This window comes from Ammospiza nelsoni, chromosome 4 (genome assembly GCF_027579445.1).
Source record: "Ammospiza nelsoni isolate bAmmNel1 chromosome 4, bAmmNel1.pri, whole genome shotgun sequence".
Lineage (NCBI taxonomy): Eukaryota > Metazoa > Chordata > Aves > Passeriformes > Passerellidae > Ammospiza > Ammospiza nelsoni.
In genome coordinates, this window is record NC_080636.1 from 73,336,654 (window position 1) to 73,353,875 (window position 17,222).

The 17,222-nt window shown below is 36.4% G+C and overlaps 1 protein-coding gene across 3 annotated transcripts in view; it reads left to right on the forward strand.

Moving 5' to 3' along the window:
- TLL1 (tolloid like 1) overlaps positions 1-17,222 on the forward strand; it is a 126,157-nt gene that overhangs the window by 57,062 nt on the left and 51,873 nt on the right. For all 3 annotated transcript variants that reach the window (XR_009418361.1, XM_059471086.1, XM_059471084.1), the window contains 5 exons: positions 3,142-3,222; positions 5,331-5,483; positions 7,483-7,600; positions 14,674-14,852; positions 16,604-16,709. Coding sequence is in view for 2 of the 3 variants with exons in the window: in XM_059471086.1 (XP_059327069.1) it covers positions 3,142-3,222; positions 5,331-5,483; positions 7,483-7,600; positions 14,674-14,852; positions 16,604-16,709 (637 nt within the window). In the remaining variant the exon portion in view is untranslated. The remainder of the gene's footprint in view (positions 1-3,141; positions 3,223-5,330; positions 5,484-7,482; positions 7,601-14,673; positions 14,853-16,603; positions 16,710-17,222) is intronic.

Sequence of the window (17,222 nt, forward strand, 5' to 3'; positions counted from 1 at the left end):
GAAAACATAATCCATGCCTAAATGGATGTCTGTCTAATGTCTAAAAATATTTATGCTTTCAGGCTGTGATTAGTAAATTGATAACTTAGATTTTGTAAACTTTCAGATACAAAAAAAGCCAACTTACTGAGAAAAAGTCTGGAAAAAATGTTATTAAAAATGTAAAAATTTATTACTGAAATTTGTTTTCTGTTAAGCATGTTTTATGTATGCTGGAACTGAGCTACCATAACTTATTCCTGATATGTGGAAAAAAATTTTTAGACCAAAGAATCAATTTTGAATTTAAGCTTTCAATATTGATATATTTAAAAATATTTTTATTCATTCTAGGTAGATACTGTGATTAGAGTATTTTTATGACAACTTGAAAATTTATCTCCTTTACATCTACTTGTTTTTCCAAAACAGGAAAACTTTGATCATCTAGATCTGGACTAGATCTTGAAATGCTAATAGAATTAGTGGTCTCTCTGCTCTCCTCCAACCAAATAGTTTTAATTGCCTTTGAAGATATCTCAGGCACTAGTTTTGTTGAAAAAATGCAGAACAACGTTGGTCATCTCCCCTTAAAGTGGGGCCAGTCAAGTGATTTCTTTGGCTTGCTGACTCCCACTTCTTTTTGCTTTTCTACTTTTGAACTGCAAAATTGTTATTTTTTAATTTCCACACAAATATACAAATTTCTAAGCATTTAAAAAATTATATTTAATTTTCTAATACTTAGTTTTTTTTCCTTTTTTACCTGTTTTGTGACATACACATTATGTTTTCTTGTGGATGGTATCCTATTCAGGATATTGAATCACCCTGTTAAGTATTGCTAATGCATTTGCACCAGTTGTTTCTACCTTTATCGCACAACAAGAGTCGATGCAATTGTGATGATCAGTGGGACTAAACTTTAGAGAACAAACTCTCCTAAGTTAATGACTTCATAACTGCTCTCAGCAAACCCTCATCATTCTTGATCTTTCCAAAAAGAGCATTAGAGAAGTCAATTTACATACACACTTCACGTATGTAATTTAGCAACTGGAAAAGGAATAAAAGCAATCCTAGGTATCTGTAATCTAGAATACAAAATTTGGTCTTTGTTACAGACACAATGGCAATGAATTGTAAGCTTGATTTCTGAGAAATTTCTATTGTAGATTTTCACAGACTAAAGGTGATATCAGGTAGAAGGATTAGATACTTGGTTGTAAACCATCAAGAGGAAGTAGTGGAGTCACAATTGTTATTGCAACTCCAATTAAAATCCTGAGCCTCACAGGCTGTGATTCACATTGTGTGACTGCTCCTTTTCGTGAGGATTATCTGCCTGGATTTGCAGGGTCAGATAATCTGTGAGCTTCTTGGAGTATGGCTCTGTCATTTAATTTTTCATTTTGTACAAGCAAAATGCATAATCACCGTAAACAGAAAAAAAAGAGTAAAGCTGATAACATTTGTCTATAGCTTTATAAGTCCGAACTGCCAAAAGTATCCTCCTTATCCTGCCTGAATTATGAGAAGATGCAGCAAATAGGAATTAAAACTTTTTTAGTCTATATGGCTTGGCAAGGTTGCATGAGAGACAGCTTAGTTAAGTGAGAGACTTTTTCTTTGGTTTTTCACTAAATGAAATATACAGACTGCAATAAGACAGAAGAGTGTTTTGGGGTTATTTTCCCCCTAAAAACATAGTATAACACTTCAGTAACTAATGGATTCTTTAGGCGTTTTATGTTTGACAGTTGATGCTTATAATGATTTTTTAAATATTTATTTGGAATGCTTGGCTATAAGCCTTATTTTATAAGATGAATGTGAACATGAGAGACAATTACATTAATGATGATCCATGTTCTATCCTCTGCACTTTATGTTATAGTTACCCTGTAACTTGTTGGAAAGGAATGTGTTGATCTATTACCTCATCTATTTAAAATGTTTTTAAAAATTTGGAAAATTTTTCCCAAGAGAGCCAGCAGCTATGTGACAGTGTAATGCAAATAATTAGGCACGTTGTTATTCACTGAGCAGCCACACACTCACTTGCCTTATAGGGAATTTTCTCATCTCTAATATGAATTCAAGTTGCTGCTTAAAAAATATTTTCTGCATAGATATTAAAATTTGTTATAGAAAGTTGGGAAATGCCTTTTTAGTGGTGCTGGAGGTTTCAGTGGTCTGGTTTTTTGTATATTTTTACCTTTTCAGTTGTTAAAGTAGTTTAGAAACTCTCTTGTCCTATAACAAGTACTGACTTGTAAAATACAGCTTGCTGCAAACCTCTAAAATCACAAAACTTTCAGAACAATTCTGCATTATTTAATTGACTCATGTAGTGTAGTCAGTGTTATTGCTTCTGCCTTACTGGTGTTTGAAAAGCCACTTGTAGCTGCAAAAGGTTTATGTGTGAAGGGAGGATGTAGCAGACTCAGATATAGTAAACCCAGAAATGTGTTTTATTTCTGTAAATGGCATGGTAAATGTTAAAATAAACTACTTCCTATCCTAGGCTTTCATTGACTGCTGTAATTACACAGACATATATGTGTGTATACCTGCCAGGTCTTACTACAGTATACACCGACATGTGATGTTTCAAGGCCTTAAAAGAGCATTGACATCTCTATTTGCATGCTAGCAAAGAAAAACAAATATTCCATGGCAAAATCAACCATATTAAGTTTTGCTGGGTTGGTTTGTTTGTTTGTTTTCTGATGGAACTTTGACTGTTTGCTTTTTCTCCTTCCCCTCCCTTGAAATGAGAAATTTATGGAATGCATTCAGGAAATTTCTTTGAGAGTAACCCTTTTAGCTGTCAATCAATATGGCTCTGAGGATGTCAAGGTCAGCAGGAAGAAAAAAAGCTCCAAATAATAATTAGATGATGTAATTGTCATGACTTGCCTGAATAACAAAGACATGTTGGCTTATATTCATGGAATGCATATTAGAAAAATTTTCAGCTAATCATGTGTTTTTATCACATTGTCAAGAGTACTTGAAATGTTTTTATGGAAATTATTGAAGTGTATGAAACTTCCTTTAGGATGCCTCTCTAGGCTGATATGGTTGCTGTGTGTGTAAAATTCCGCAGTTTTAACTTTTGGAAATTCCTTTCTTTTTTTTTTTCTTTTCTTTTTAAAGGTGGCTTTGGAGAGCATGGAATGTCAAAAAAACGCGGTGCCCTCTATCAGCTTATAGAGAGGATAAGAAGATTTGGCTCTGGTATTTTCACTGTTTAAATTAGCAAGTTGCCTGATGTGATAGTGTATCATGAACATTAATGATGATAGTAGTTTAACACTTTAAAGCCTTTCCGTATTGCTATTGGCATAAACAAATTAAAAAATTATTAGTGCAAGAATAGTAATGAAGAGATTAACTCTTTAGAGTTCTTCTCCCAGCATGAAATCTGAAAGCTAAAGCACATAGTTTTAAATGTTATGTTAAAAATTGCCTAACTTTGTTTTATGACTGTGTTCACAGTTATGGGCTTAACTAATGTCAGTACAGTGTCTTTTCACTGCAAGTAGACTATGCTGCAAAGCTGCTAATTTAGTTTGTTTCCTACTTTTTTCTGGCTCCAGGTGGGGCACTGTGATGATTCATACTGTAAAGCATTTGTGGTGTGTTGTGCTGAACAAGCATATTTTTATATTAATCATGCTCTTGTCAGTATGAATGTAGTTAAATTGAGCAGCACATAGAAGTGGAATCTCCCCTAACTCTGGCTGAGTTTACACTCTATATTTGATGCAAGAAGACATCACTTTAATGTTGTGTGAAACCTCACTTCAAAAGGGAAATTATATGCAACTCCATTGTAATTGAACCATGTTGTGTTACTCAGAGCATGGTAACTGCCTTTGCAGAGGTGCTTTGATATATAATCTTCATTCTTTAAAGGAGAATTAAAATTTTAATATTGCATAAGTTCTTGTCATCTTTTGGGTGCAGTTTGGAATAAATTTCTTGCTTAGACCTCTAAAGAGCACAGATAAAAATTATTTGGAATAGTAAAACATCTAAATAAGTGTATGATGTAGTTCAGTAATGACTGCATACTAAATGTAAAAATAGTTTTCCGTAAAGAGTCTGCCTATACTATAGACACTTTGTGTGTAATTTCTTGTGTAATTCTCATTTACACACTCATTTAATTACAAAGGTTAATCATTTGCTGTACCTATATATTTGGTTGGGTTTTTTTTTTAAACCCTGGAATTTTCTGTATAATTCCTGGTACGATTCCAGTTACATGTTGGCTGTCACAAAGGCAGGCTTTTCTTCCCAAGTATCAGAGCTTCCTCCCTGCCTTGTGCTGTAGCTTCTTCCTTGTCTTCCTGTTGCTGCTCTCTCAGCCTTGGGGCTGTGCCGACATTCCTTGCCATGACTCTGCCCTGGAATCCTCCCCGATTCTGACATGGTCATTAACACTCAAGTGCAGCTGGTACCACAGGGGATTCTCTCAGAGGGAAAATGTAATCTTCGACCAGGAATAAGAAAAAAGGCTTCAACGGCACTGAGTAGGATTTGTTAACCACTTTTTGAGGGATCCATTTTGATCAACTGGCCAGATCTCCAAACGAACTTAAAAATTGTTCAGAAACACCTGTTGTGGTGTCCAAATCCTTGTCTAACTACCTTTTTCCTTTCCTGTTCTCACAGTAGGTTTCAGCTGATTTAGAAAGATTTGCCTGTAATGGGATGAATCGTGGTGGTATCCTTGAAAATGGTAGACAATTTTTTTCTCTTGTAAAGAAATTCCAGCCATATGTAAAACCTACCCGTGGGGTTCCAAATGTTAGTGTATGAAAAATGTATGATTTCTTACTGCCCAGTGCTTTAAAGATGGTCATTGTACTTGCTTTTTCCAGATCATACAATAAAAATGAAAGGGATAGTGAATGTCTTGATTAGTTTGAGTCTGTCCAAACTCTGACGTTCTTTGCTGGAAAAATCCTCATTTATTTAAAAAAACCAGACCAAAACAAAAGCCAGAGGAAATTAAATGCAAAAAACACCACCACAACCACAGGGAGTGTGATTTCTTAAATATTTTTATAAAATGAGAAAATTTAGTTGCACTTACGCAATGTACATTCCAGTTGATAAACATATGTGCAAGATTGTTACTCTAGATATATTCCAAAAAAATAAAGGTTCAGACTTCATGTCTTTCTCAGAAAACTGTGTAATAATAGGCTGTCATGTAACAGCCATGTCCTGCTTTGAAAGGGTATAAAGAAATCTGAGTTTGGCCTGCTAGAAAAGCATTGCTCTCCTTTTTCACATGTGTGTGATCTCATTCAGTGTTTTAATTATCATTGCAGGTTTTGAGCAAAATAATACATCTAAAGGAAGAACTACTGTAAAATTCTCAGGGAAAAATGAGAAAAACCGATTTCCCAGAGCTGCTACATCACGAACAGAAAGAATATGGCCAGGTGGTGTCATTCCATATGTAATAGGAGGAAATTTCACTGGTAAGCTTTGTGCTTTGCGTGAAAAGAGGAAAGATAATTTTTTAAAAATTTCCTTCCTTTTTTTTTTTTTTTTTTTAATTTTTAGAAGTGAAGTCATACTGTGGAAGTCAGAAGAAGGGTTTCTGTTAGAACGGGCCTGAAGTACATCTGTTTTGAAAATATTAGTCATACTTAATTGTTTTCAAAGGCAAGCTGCATAATAAAAAATGTATAGCAACATTTTAGAGAGGGAAAGCTCTGTTTCTTTACCTAATATTTCTTGTTGCACATTTGTTTCCATGAGCCTAAGTAATCGAATGTCAAGAATTTTTTTTTTTTAATGCAGTATATTTAGCACAATAATATCTTCAGTTTAACCAGTGTGACATGTATTCTTCTAAACCGATTTCACTTAACAAACTGACTCAAATGTGTTTTGTCATTCCTCAATTTGGTTTTCAGATGGGTACACACAGACACTGTATATGACAGAAATAAAGACTGGATGCCCTACATATAAAATTCTTATCAGAAAACTATAGATAAACCTAAAACATTTGTTATCCTTGGAAAAGGTAAACAGGTCAATATCAATCTGGATGTAAGAGATAATTTAAAACAAAAATGGAGCAAGGAAAGCAAAGAGATAAGGGAAAATATATGAAACCGCATCTTCCCTGTATATGATAATACAGGGAACAAAAAGAAACGTGCAAATGCTCACACATTGTATATGTCATTCCTTTCAAACTGACAGCTACAGTCAGGCTTTCTATTTGGGTATTTACATAGTACTGTGCCAAATGTGACCTTTGCATTAGGATTAGTCTTCTGAAATAACTGTAGGAAACTAAATGAAAGCACCATATTAAAGATTTTGCCTTTTTCATCATAAAAGATAAATTCTAAAGCTTAGAAAAAATATCTTATAGATAAAAGAAAAGGGCAAGATGGGATGGAGTAACCTTTATTTTCTATTTTTTTTTTTTTTTAGAATCTGATGTGATTTGAACTTGTTCTTTATAAAGTTTCAGCTTTTGTCTGTAAATTTTAAAAAGGTTAGATATTTTGTTTGTTTAATTATCTTATGTTTTAACCTGCAAGGAGAATGTATTTCTGCTAGCATATTCTTGCCGGATAATACTCTTTGTGGATTTTCAGCTCAGAAGAAATACAGATATATTCTCACACGTTGCCTCTATGTCAGTAAGCTTTGTCTTTTGTCACACAATGAAATTACATTGCTCTGCTCTCTGAAGTTTTGTTTGGTGCTGAGAGTTGGCGTGGATGATTCTGCATCTAGGGGATAGTTCTGACCTTTTCTGAATGTATTTCTCATTTTAAAATCAAATATCTAGGTGTGCTTTTACCAAATTCTGAATTTCCCACTTTTGGTGGATCATTTGTTTTCTGAGAGATTTTGATGCAAAGAAGGGGAGACTGGTACCTGTTCACGACAGCCCCTTATTTTAAACAAATGTTTTTGTATGCCTATTGGCGTGGCTTAGATTTAGCTGGTGTCCAGACTTGAAGGCTGTAGGATTTTTTAAATTTTTTTTTTGTTTCTACTAGATGGATAGCTATGATGTAAAGTTCATCAGTGTTGCTTGTTATTTTACTTTCTGTTTTTATGGGCTTTTTTCCTCCCCCAGTGTGGTTCACTTGATAGGTTCATCTGGGAAATTGCTTAGTGAATGTTGTGCTGATGGAGGCACATAAGCAACGCTGTATTTCTTTGGCTGTCTTCCTCTGGTGTAACACAGTCGTGATCTTTATGGCAGGGTTTATATTTACTGGGGTGTGTCAGGCAGCGTGAGCCCCCTTGCAGGCACATGTTACGACGAACTGACGGCCTGAGTATCCCTTTGGCTGGAATCTTGCCATACACGGGACTGCTGGGACACACAGGGCTTTGTGATTCACTGACTACTTGCAGGCCCATATTCCTGGTACTGGTTGTGAGAAGGAAGGTGCAGCTGGGAGGCTGCCGTGGTTTCACCCGCTACCTTTGCCGTTGCAGGCACGCAGCGCGCCATGTTCAAGCAGGCCATGCGGCACTGGGAGAAGTACACCTGCGTCACCTTCATCGAGCGCAGCGACGAGGAGAGCTACATTGTCTTCACCTACAGGCCCTGTGGGTAAGTGTGCACCTGTGGGAACGCACAGTCCTGCTCTCAGCCTCTGGCTCTCGGCCACGTCTGTCAGCTTTGTACCCGTAAGGGAATATAAACTTCACAGGAAAATCAATAATTAATGCATTTCAATGATGCACGTGTTCTGCCTTTTAAGTTCATTAGAACAGGTATGTGTGGTAACTTTGTAAAGTTGCACCTCTTTGGTCTATTTCTAGATAATTTTATCTTAATATATACACATATAGATATGACTTATTTCTTGCTTTCTGTCACGTTTCCAATATTCATATGTGTTATTCTAAAGGTATTTCACTTTTATTATTTGTTTACTCTTAGCTTTCTCAATGTCACATATTTACTGCTGAATTAAATATGGACATCTACCCCACATCCCTTTTCCAGCTAAATTGTTGTTTGTTGTAATTTTTGCTCTCCTATTGCTAGACTATCCTTGCCCAGATTTGTTTAATCACCAAATTATGGCCATTTTGGAGATTCCTTTTTCTGGGTCACTGATGTGTAAAAGTGAACAGAACAGTTTTTATTACTCAGGAATGCAGCTTTCCATTAATCACCATGTTGCATCTTCAGATATTACTGCTCAAAAATGCCTCTGACAGCTATACTTGCTATTTATTCTGCTCAGAATTCTTAATTTTATATGGCGCTTAGTGAACTTTCTGAGTGCACTGTGTTCATTTCCCAAGAAGAGTGCACACTGCCTTACGGAAATTCTGTACCTCTGACAGTCACCTCCTGTTTGAGTTGTAGGCTCTGCAGTGAGCAGCTCTCTGTCTTACTGACTTCCTGATCATTGAGCCCTTTGCATGTATACTTTTGAATCATAACAGGATAGGGTAATGAAAAAAATTTTTGGGACCTCCTTGTGTTGTAGGAATGATCCTGGATGTATTTCATTTATAGTCTCTAAAATTACATGTAAAATTATCTGTTTGAAGCACCCATTGTATTTTTCTTGAGGTACAGGACAGCATGATAAAATTTACTCCTAGGCTACTTTTGAAAGTAAAAAAAGCATTGCCTTTGCCCCTCAAAGTCCCTGAGCCTCAGATCCTTGCAGCAGGGGAGCTTATTCTGTCATGTTCTTGTGCCACTGTAGGTTTGCTGTAGACTCTCCTTAGAAACAGTGCCAAATGAAATGGACTTTTGTTCTGAGCCAGCATGGGCATTATTTTAGTTAACGACTGCCCTGAGATGGGATTCACCCATTTAGTAAGATTCAGGGATACTGACACACAGTTGGAAGAAAAATGGAAAGCAGAGCATAATCATGATAGTTCCCTTGCACTCACAGAGGCAGAAAGCAATTTAAATGGAAGAGTGTGAAAAGTGTAAGTGTTTTTAGGCACTTTAGAGAGAGATCTATGGGGGTATCTGCCAAATGTAAATCCTACAACTTCAAAATACCCAAGGCCAAATGACAAAAAGATCTCTCCAGCCAAAGAACTGTTCCTTAGGCTGCTTGATATTTCATGGGATCAAATCACTTCAGGGGAAGGTGGGATTAAAACCAGCTTTAACCAGAAGGTTGGAATATACTCAGTATCCATCCCCAAAGTCCTAGATTGCTCTTTGTCATTAATGTTGCTTAATTGAAGGGTACTGTGCAAAATAGAGATAATTTACCAGGGCTGTAACAAGTTTAAAATAAAACCAAAGAAGAGAGTGGCTATGAAAAGTCCATCATTGATGAAATAAAGCCAGGCCAAACAGAAGGGACAGCTGAATGATTTTTCTGGGGGCCCACAAGTCATTTCAGGAAGACCCAGATAAATAGGGACATGCATTTTCTGGGTGAGCAGGAACTGTGCACTACCCACCAGCATCCAGTGCTGACGCAGGATTTTCCACGGAAAGAGCCCAGACTGAAGTGACACCAAACCAACTGCAAACGCTCTCTGCTGCATGGCCAGTCGCATTGAAACTGATCTTCAGCTCTTTCCCATGGCACCCTGCTGTGTTGGTTTGTTAGCACATTGTGTCAGTATTGTTTGTACTACCATGGCAGCTAACGTTCACAGATGGCGGAGACTTTATTGTACTTAGCACTGTTGAAATTAAAAGCTCAATGATAAACCCTGCCCCAAAGAGCACACAGTCAAAACATAACACATTAACTGAAACAAAGTGGATAGTCATATATGTGGAAATTCAGGTGGTAGTATCTACAAAAGTCTCATATGACAGCATTAGCACACTAGCAAGTGAAGTGTTACTGAGCCTTTGTAAACAATGAGGATATTTTGGAGTGTAATGCATCACATCTTGAAACAGTTCATGGGAAGATCATCCCAGAAGAGCAGTGATTAAAAAAGCATATTTGAAATATAGCAGCTGGTTATAAGAGATACACGACTTTCTTAAAGTTGAGAGGTTCCATATCAGCAAGGAACAAGAGATAAGTTTTGATTATCATAGACCCATAGGATTGCAAGGGATCTCAGAAAGATGTCTAATGTATTCTTAAGACAGAAACAGTTATTCCTATATCATTACTGATATATGTTTATCTAACTTGGTTCTAAAAACCTGCAGAAATGAATATTTCACAGCCTTCTAGGAATTGTATTGCTCAGCATCCTCAATATAAGAATTGTAGGAAGTTTGGACAGCATTTTTTTGGCATAGCTAAACAAGGTATTTTTTACTGCAATTAAAGGACATTAATTTTTTTTCCTTATGGTCATAGAAAAGAAATTCCTTTTACTTTTAGAAGAAATCAATTGTATAGTTTGAGACTGTTGTTAAATCTCCCGCTGTTCTATATTCTTGTGGGCTAGAAAACAATTCATTTAATCTTTCCTGGTAAATAATGTTTTCTAGGCCTTTAATCACACTGCTCTTTGAGATTCTTTTCAGCTAGTCCACATCATTCTTGAAATTGATAGCCCCAAATCTAGGGCATATTTGTCCACATAAGTTGTCAGTTCTGCTGAGCCAGTGCAAGAGATCATTCATATAATTTGTAGTCTCTCCTTCCTCTTAGGTACCTAAGCACAGTGCCTCCCCCTGTTTCTCATCAGCTGCCATGTTCAGCACATGGTTGGTTGGGATGTCTTTCCAAAAAAGTCAGAGGTCTTTCCACAACACAGACACCCCATCATTGGTTCCAGTCTTTACCAGGTTTTGCACATCTTAAGATGTCAAGTAATTCCATATTTCCCTATCCAGATCTCTTGTATAATTTCCTAAAGGTGCTTGTCTTCACAGTATTTAGCAGTGTCTTCTATGAGTGCAAGCTTAAAAAGTGTTTTCTCTGTCTAACTTCATGTAATACTCCAACCAGCTTTATATCCCCCTTGATATCAGCTTCTCTAGTTTGCTTACAGAGTTCAGAAAAATGTCAAAAGCTTTATGGCCACATCCCTTCTTGCCATGAGATTAATAAGTTGTAAGCTACAATTATTTTCCATCATGTCTGGTTTATTTAACCTGAGTTTGATAAAAGTTAATTATTAAAATATGGTTTAATAATACAGCTGAATCACTAACTCACTACTTTGAAATTTTCTAATTAGTGATAGTCTTTTATATCCATAAACTGCAGATATGAAAATAAGAATATAGTATTAAGATACTAGTGTTTGTGATTCTACTATCAAGCAGTGTACACTAGCATTAATACCAATTACAGCAAGTATTTATGCATCTAGTTGATTAAGGCAAAAAAAAACTCTACTTGGTAACAGACTCAAAACACTATTTGCTCACTACTGCTTCTCTATCCTTGTGTTTCTGCTTATCAAATTGGAAGGGCCCAAAGACTCGGTCAGTGCACTTTTCTGCATGCAAAGCCAAAAAAGGGATATTGGGATGGCATCTAGTCACTATGTGTTAATGAATATTATTGAGTACAAGATCAAGCTTCTTTTTATGTAGTAGAACAAAAAAGAAAGGAGCATTTATATTCTTCTAGTAACTCAGTATGCCTTTGATCTTGGTTTGTTCTCCATTAGAAGACTTATACCATTTTTATGATAAAATTCAGATGACTTATTGCAATCGCAATTTAAGTATTTGACAGATCCATTTGAGATACAGGAAAATAAAATCTCTTTCATATGCTTCTCCAAACATTGTAGAGTGAACAGATGAATATTTTAACCTCTCTGAACTTGCCAGTGTGTTAAAAAGGCATTGTAGGCAAGTTCTTAAAGTTGGTGAAACAGGTAAATTCATTGCCTGAGGTGCACTTTTGTAGCATGCTTCAGCTAAAGAACATGTTATAAAAGGTGCTCAATCACTCTTATAAAATGAGAAGAAAGCAGAGTTGTGCTAAATAGTCTGTGCATGGGGGGGAGGGCTGACTCACGCTCTCAGGAGTTAAATAACCCTGGCAGCTGGCACAGCTTCCCTGCTGGCTGTGCTGCGGCTCCTGTGTGCAGGAGGGGTGTGGTCAAGGCACAGGTTGGCACAGTCTAGAGCATGGTGTGCTGACACAAACGGTGAGGGGGGGTTTATATAAATACACTGGGATAGGCAGCTGTTAGCTGAGGAATGCTGGTTCTGGTATTGGGGTGGGCATCTCCACTGATCAGATAAAGATGCAGGAGACACTTCTGCTATCACAAGTCCTCTTGGGGCAGTGAATCAGGACATTTAGTAACCATGATTGTGTCTTGATTCCTGAGAAAAGGCAAATTCATCAAGCCAGTATCTTCTTTGTATAGGTGGAGTTATATCTGTGATTGAAAGAGGTGTTTTCACCAAGAACACTCTGCTTCCTGAGTGAGAATTTGTTTGGAAATTTTGTGAACCTCTTTTTCTTGCTTTGTGTAACATAAAGGTGATCATATACAATCCTAGTATGCTTATGAAATTCATTCTCGCCTTCATACAGTCAGTGCCATGACAAACTGATGTTGTGGTCTATGATTTTTATATTGTCACATTTTCAAGAGCGCAGATTTTTTTAAAAAGGACAACATTAACTCTACCTGAGTCTCTCTTCCTTTGTATCAAGAGTATTTTTTGATGGTAGTTGTGAAGTAGTATTACTTTAAAGAATGAGCTTATTGTTCCATTCATTTCACTTTCTCTATGTCATCTGTTTCTCATTGCTCACTGTCATTGATCAGCTAGACTGATTAAATGGAATTAGAGATTCATAAATAGTTACTGTCTCCAAATGCTGTCTGGTGCAATAAAGATTAAAGAGATGAGCTTTAAAACCTGCCAGTTGATTCAATATAAGGGGTGTGACAAGTGCTCATACAGCACAGAGATCTTGGTTTTTTTTTGTCAAACACTCCTGGGGTCAAACCCATAATATTACAAATTAATGTACTTCATAGACTTTTTAAATTTTAGTTTTCCTTATTCTTTGTCTCAGTGCAATTGTTGAAGTAAATTGTTGTAGCTTAGTTGGATGTATCTGGTGTGCTTGACAAGACATTCAACCTAGCAAATCCTAATGACCCTCTGTAAGTGTGAACTGCTGCTGTTATTTTAAGACTTGGTGTTAATTCTGTTTTCCTTGGCATGTAAAGAAACACTAAATAAATGTCTTTACATTTTCTAGGGAGTACTTGAAATCTGTCAAGTAACCAGTGTAAGGGAACTCTCACCCTCTGGCTGCTTACTTTTTAGGAGCAGGTTAGCATTAAAAAAATAATTCCCAATATGCTGGGGTTTAGATGCACAGCTTTAGACTACCTAGAGGAATATTATGTAAAAGATTGCAATTAACTTTTTTCTTCTAAAAAAAGCCTTCTTTAAGATCTGTCAGGTGAGGTGGCCTAAGTCATTAAAAACAAAAAACATTTGAGAATGCTCAATCCTTCTTTTTCATTATTATAAGAGTAAAATGTTAAATTATTTTGTCAGACACCTAAAAATCTATCTGATTTATGGAATACCACTAAAAGCTTTCAGAGGTGATCTAAAACACAGTCTTAAAAAGTTAGACCCTCATTTGGTCCAAAAGAAGTAAGAAGGACAGGAAGAGAAACTATAGTTAAAATCCTATTTTATTATTTTTCCTTTGTTATCAATAGTGTCAATAAAGGTAAAGCAGGTGCTAATTATAATAATTTATTTTTCAGTTTTTCCTTTATATCTGTTCATCTCCAAAATATCACTGTGAAAAAAACTATATTCAATATATAGAGAAAATTTTTGGTCCCCAAATAGATCTTTTCTAGCTGAAGCATGTAATGTACATGAAATCAATAAAATAGGCACGTTAAAACTATTGAAAATGTGTTAAATAGTCTACAATTTTAGGTCTCAATAACCTATTGATTTGCTTTAAGCCATAAATAATCATTAATGTTCTTTAGTTCTGCATTGCAATTTTTCTCCGTAGAGTTTCCATATAGTGGCCAACATGAAGGCTCTGCAGAAGTGTTTAAACTGTTTTAAACAAAAGGATTCTTTCTGCCATTTGACAATTATATGTCCTTATCCTGACTTTATTCTCATCAATCCCTTGCTCTGCCATCATGTGTTATATTAAGATCATGAAGATTTTTAACTACAAATTAAATCCCAGGACTTGTGTGATTAAGTGTATTGACTCTTCAAGGTGATTTGCAGGATTATAGGTGAATGGAAAACTAAATAGGTTAAAATTGGTTGCATGGTTGGGTTTGAAGGGTTGTGGTAAATAGATTGGACTCAAGCTGTGACTGAAAGTGCAGTATCATGGGCTTATCCTGTGACCTGGCATTATTAACATTACTGTCTGTGACCCACAAAGACATGGTGGTGCATGCTGCCATCAGAGCATTGCTTTTTATTATTTTGCTGAAAACAAGTTTCTGTGTGTTTCTATAGGATGACTGAATAGACTGTCATGACAGTGAGAATTCTGTTGATCAAAGCTGACATCTTTTAAGACATTGAATAATACCAAAAAATGCCCCACTCATGTGTATTTTGAATTATCAGCTGTTCTTGTAGAAGGTCTAGAGTCTGTGAAACATCTGAAATTACATTGTACATTTAACTGTTGAATCTTTATATAGGATTTTGTTAAGTTTTAACTGAATTTGCTATGTGGTTTGTAGACATATGTAAGAAATTGTTCATCTGTGTTTGTATTTCAATTACAGGTGCTGTTCTTATGTGGGTCGAAGGGGAAATGGTCCTCAGGCTATATCTATTGGCAAGAACTGTGATAAATTTGGCATAGTTGTCCATGAGTTGGGTCACGTGATAGGTTTTTGGCATGAACATACACGACCAGACCGTGACGACCATGTCAGCATCATTAGAGAGAACATCCAACCTGGTGAGATATTCTGACAATTATTTTGGAAAGCAAAGCTCATGTGTTTGTTTTTGATGTTTTCTTCACCTGCTCAACTCCATTGGAACTGAGTGCTGAATAGCTGAAATAGCAATTATACCTGCTATTCTTCTTCCCTTGACTGATCTCAAATTGATTGACAAATAAAATACTGAAATTATAGTATAATATTTTCCAAAGGTCTGGACAAGTAACAGGCCATTAATATAGAGGGCTAGAAGGAGCAAAATAACAATCATGCTCAAAAACTTTGAAAAAGCCACTGCTCTTAAGGCTCTTTACGAGTCCTATTTCTGTGCTTGAGGAAGGGCATTTCTCTTGTAGGCTTTAGTGAATGATAAGTAGAAATATGTCTGCAGCTGCTCAAGGGGCTTTGACCTGGGAGGGTAAGGTGAAGAATTTCAGTCTATGGCAGACAGGCACAGATCCTGCAGTTTACATTCTGTTCACCTCACTCTCTACAGAGCATGCAGCTTCAGTCAGTGACCTTGGTGTTGTTGAGATAAAGCATCTGAGGAACTTGAGAACTTAAAACTGTGACTGTCAGGTCTTTGCCATCCTAGCTGTTTGTGCCCTTGCTTGTGTTGGGTAGGCAAGATGGGAGGGAAGTAGGCTTGGAGTAGCTTAGAGTATTTGTCTGTTTCTTTAGAAAATATTTTAAAATATTTGAGATACAATGAGTTTTTGCCACTTCATCTAGGACTTGGAAGGAGACTGGCAGCTGATACACACTCCCTTAAGTCTCTAAAGTTCAGAAATGTCATGCATGTTTGAGCCTTCTTTCTTGTCTCACTGTATTATTGACTTGTGCAGATGCCATAAGAGCTCCTCCCCTTTTCTTTTACTATGATGAGAAAATCAGCTGGATCCATCCTCCAATCCATCCATGTTGCCATCCTCAGCAACATGCTCTCTCTTTCAGTTGTTTCTCTGGTTTCTGACTGAAACTACTTCTTGTGGTGTGGCATGTGCTTGAGGATCACTAAATGGGATCAGGAAGCCATGGCCACTGACACATTTGGTTTTTGTTATATTATGCAGCTTATGTTGGTTAAAATGTTAATGTCACTGCAGGGACTTTTTGCAAGACTCCAGTGGGAATATGAACTGGAGTAAGGAGTGCTTTGTATTGCTGATGTACTGATTAGGTCAAAGAACTTAGGGTATGGAATTATGAACTAAGTATAATTCCTTTTCTCCTGTTCTGCTCTTGTTAATTTGCAACAGCTGGATCTTGAAAATGTGACTTTGTAGTGTCTGCATTACATGAAGCCTCACAGAGAAAGCTTCAGACTTCGCTGAAGCCGAGTCTCCAGTAGTTTAGTGCTGGATTTAGTATCCAGTTAGACTGTTAGTATCCAGTCTAATGAGTGAGGAGGGTTCTTCTGGAGTCTTTGCTGTCAAAATGATTTCTTTTAGGAATTAAGAACCAAACCAGAAATTTGTATGGACTGTACATGAAGCACATCATGACGTGTGGGGCCTTAATGTGTTAGTTGCATGAAACTAGTCTTTCTAAATCCAAATATACAAATTTGATGTGTGTTTCAGAAGATGTCTGCCCTATCAGTTAAGGAGGCATAGTAAAGTTGCACACTTCCTCCCAAATTGCAAAGATTTATGAATGTCAGTGAGTAATTAGGTTAGGATCTTTGTTGGTTTTCTTTTCGTGTTTGGTTTTTATCTTTGCAGAAAAAGATATTAAAGAATCTATAATGATCAATCATTTGTAGGTCAGGAATACAACTTTTTGAAGATGGAGCCTGGAGAGGTGAACTCCCTGGGGGAACCATATGACTTTGACAGCATCATGCACTATGCCAGGAACACCTTCTCAAGGTTGGAGTCTCAGGTTATACCTTTTGGCTTTTAATTCTCTTCTTGTCTGTGAATGCTAAGAACTATGCTTTTTGAAGTATTTTTAAATCCCTTAAAATGTCCCTTGCGACATAATATTCCTACAGCAGTCAAAGCACAGCTTGTTTATTTTAAGTCAAAATAATTTAATTACATTTGAAAATGTGTTTCTTTTCTGTTCAGTTTCAAAGCAGCCTTTTGATCTTGCCTTAGTTCTTTAGATTTTCAGACAAGATAAACTGGAAACATCATTTTATATGATACTCACTTTCTTTTTGTGTCCACAAAAATTTGAATTCAGAAAAATCAAATGAGTGAAATGGCTAGGAATGCTATGTGTAACGTGATCTGTTTTCTAAAAGAAAAATACATCTTTGATGCATGGAGTTTCATAACCATGGATTATGCAGGTAGAGCACAGGTTATTTGGACATCTACCACACAAGCCACAGCCTTTGTTAAGGACTGCAGTCAAGCATTTATAACAGAGGCTGC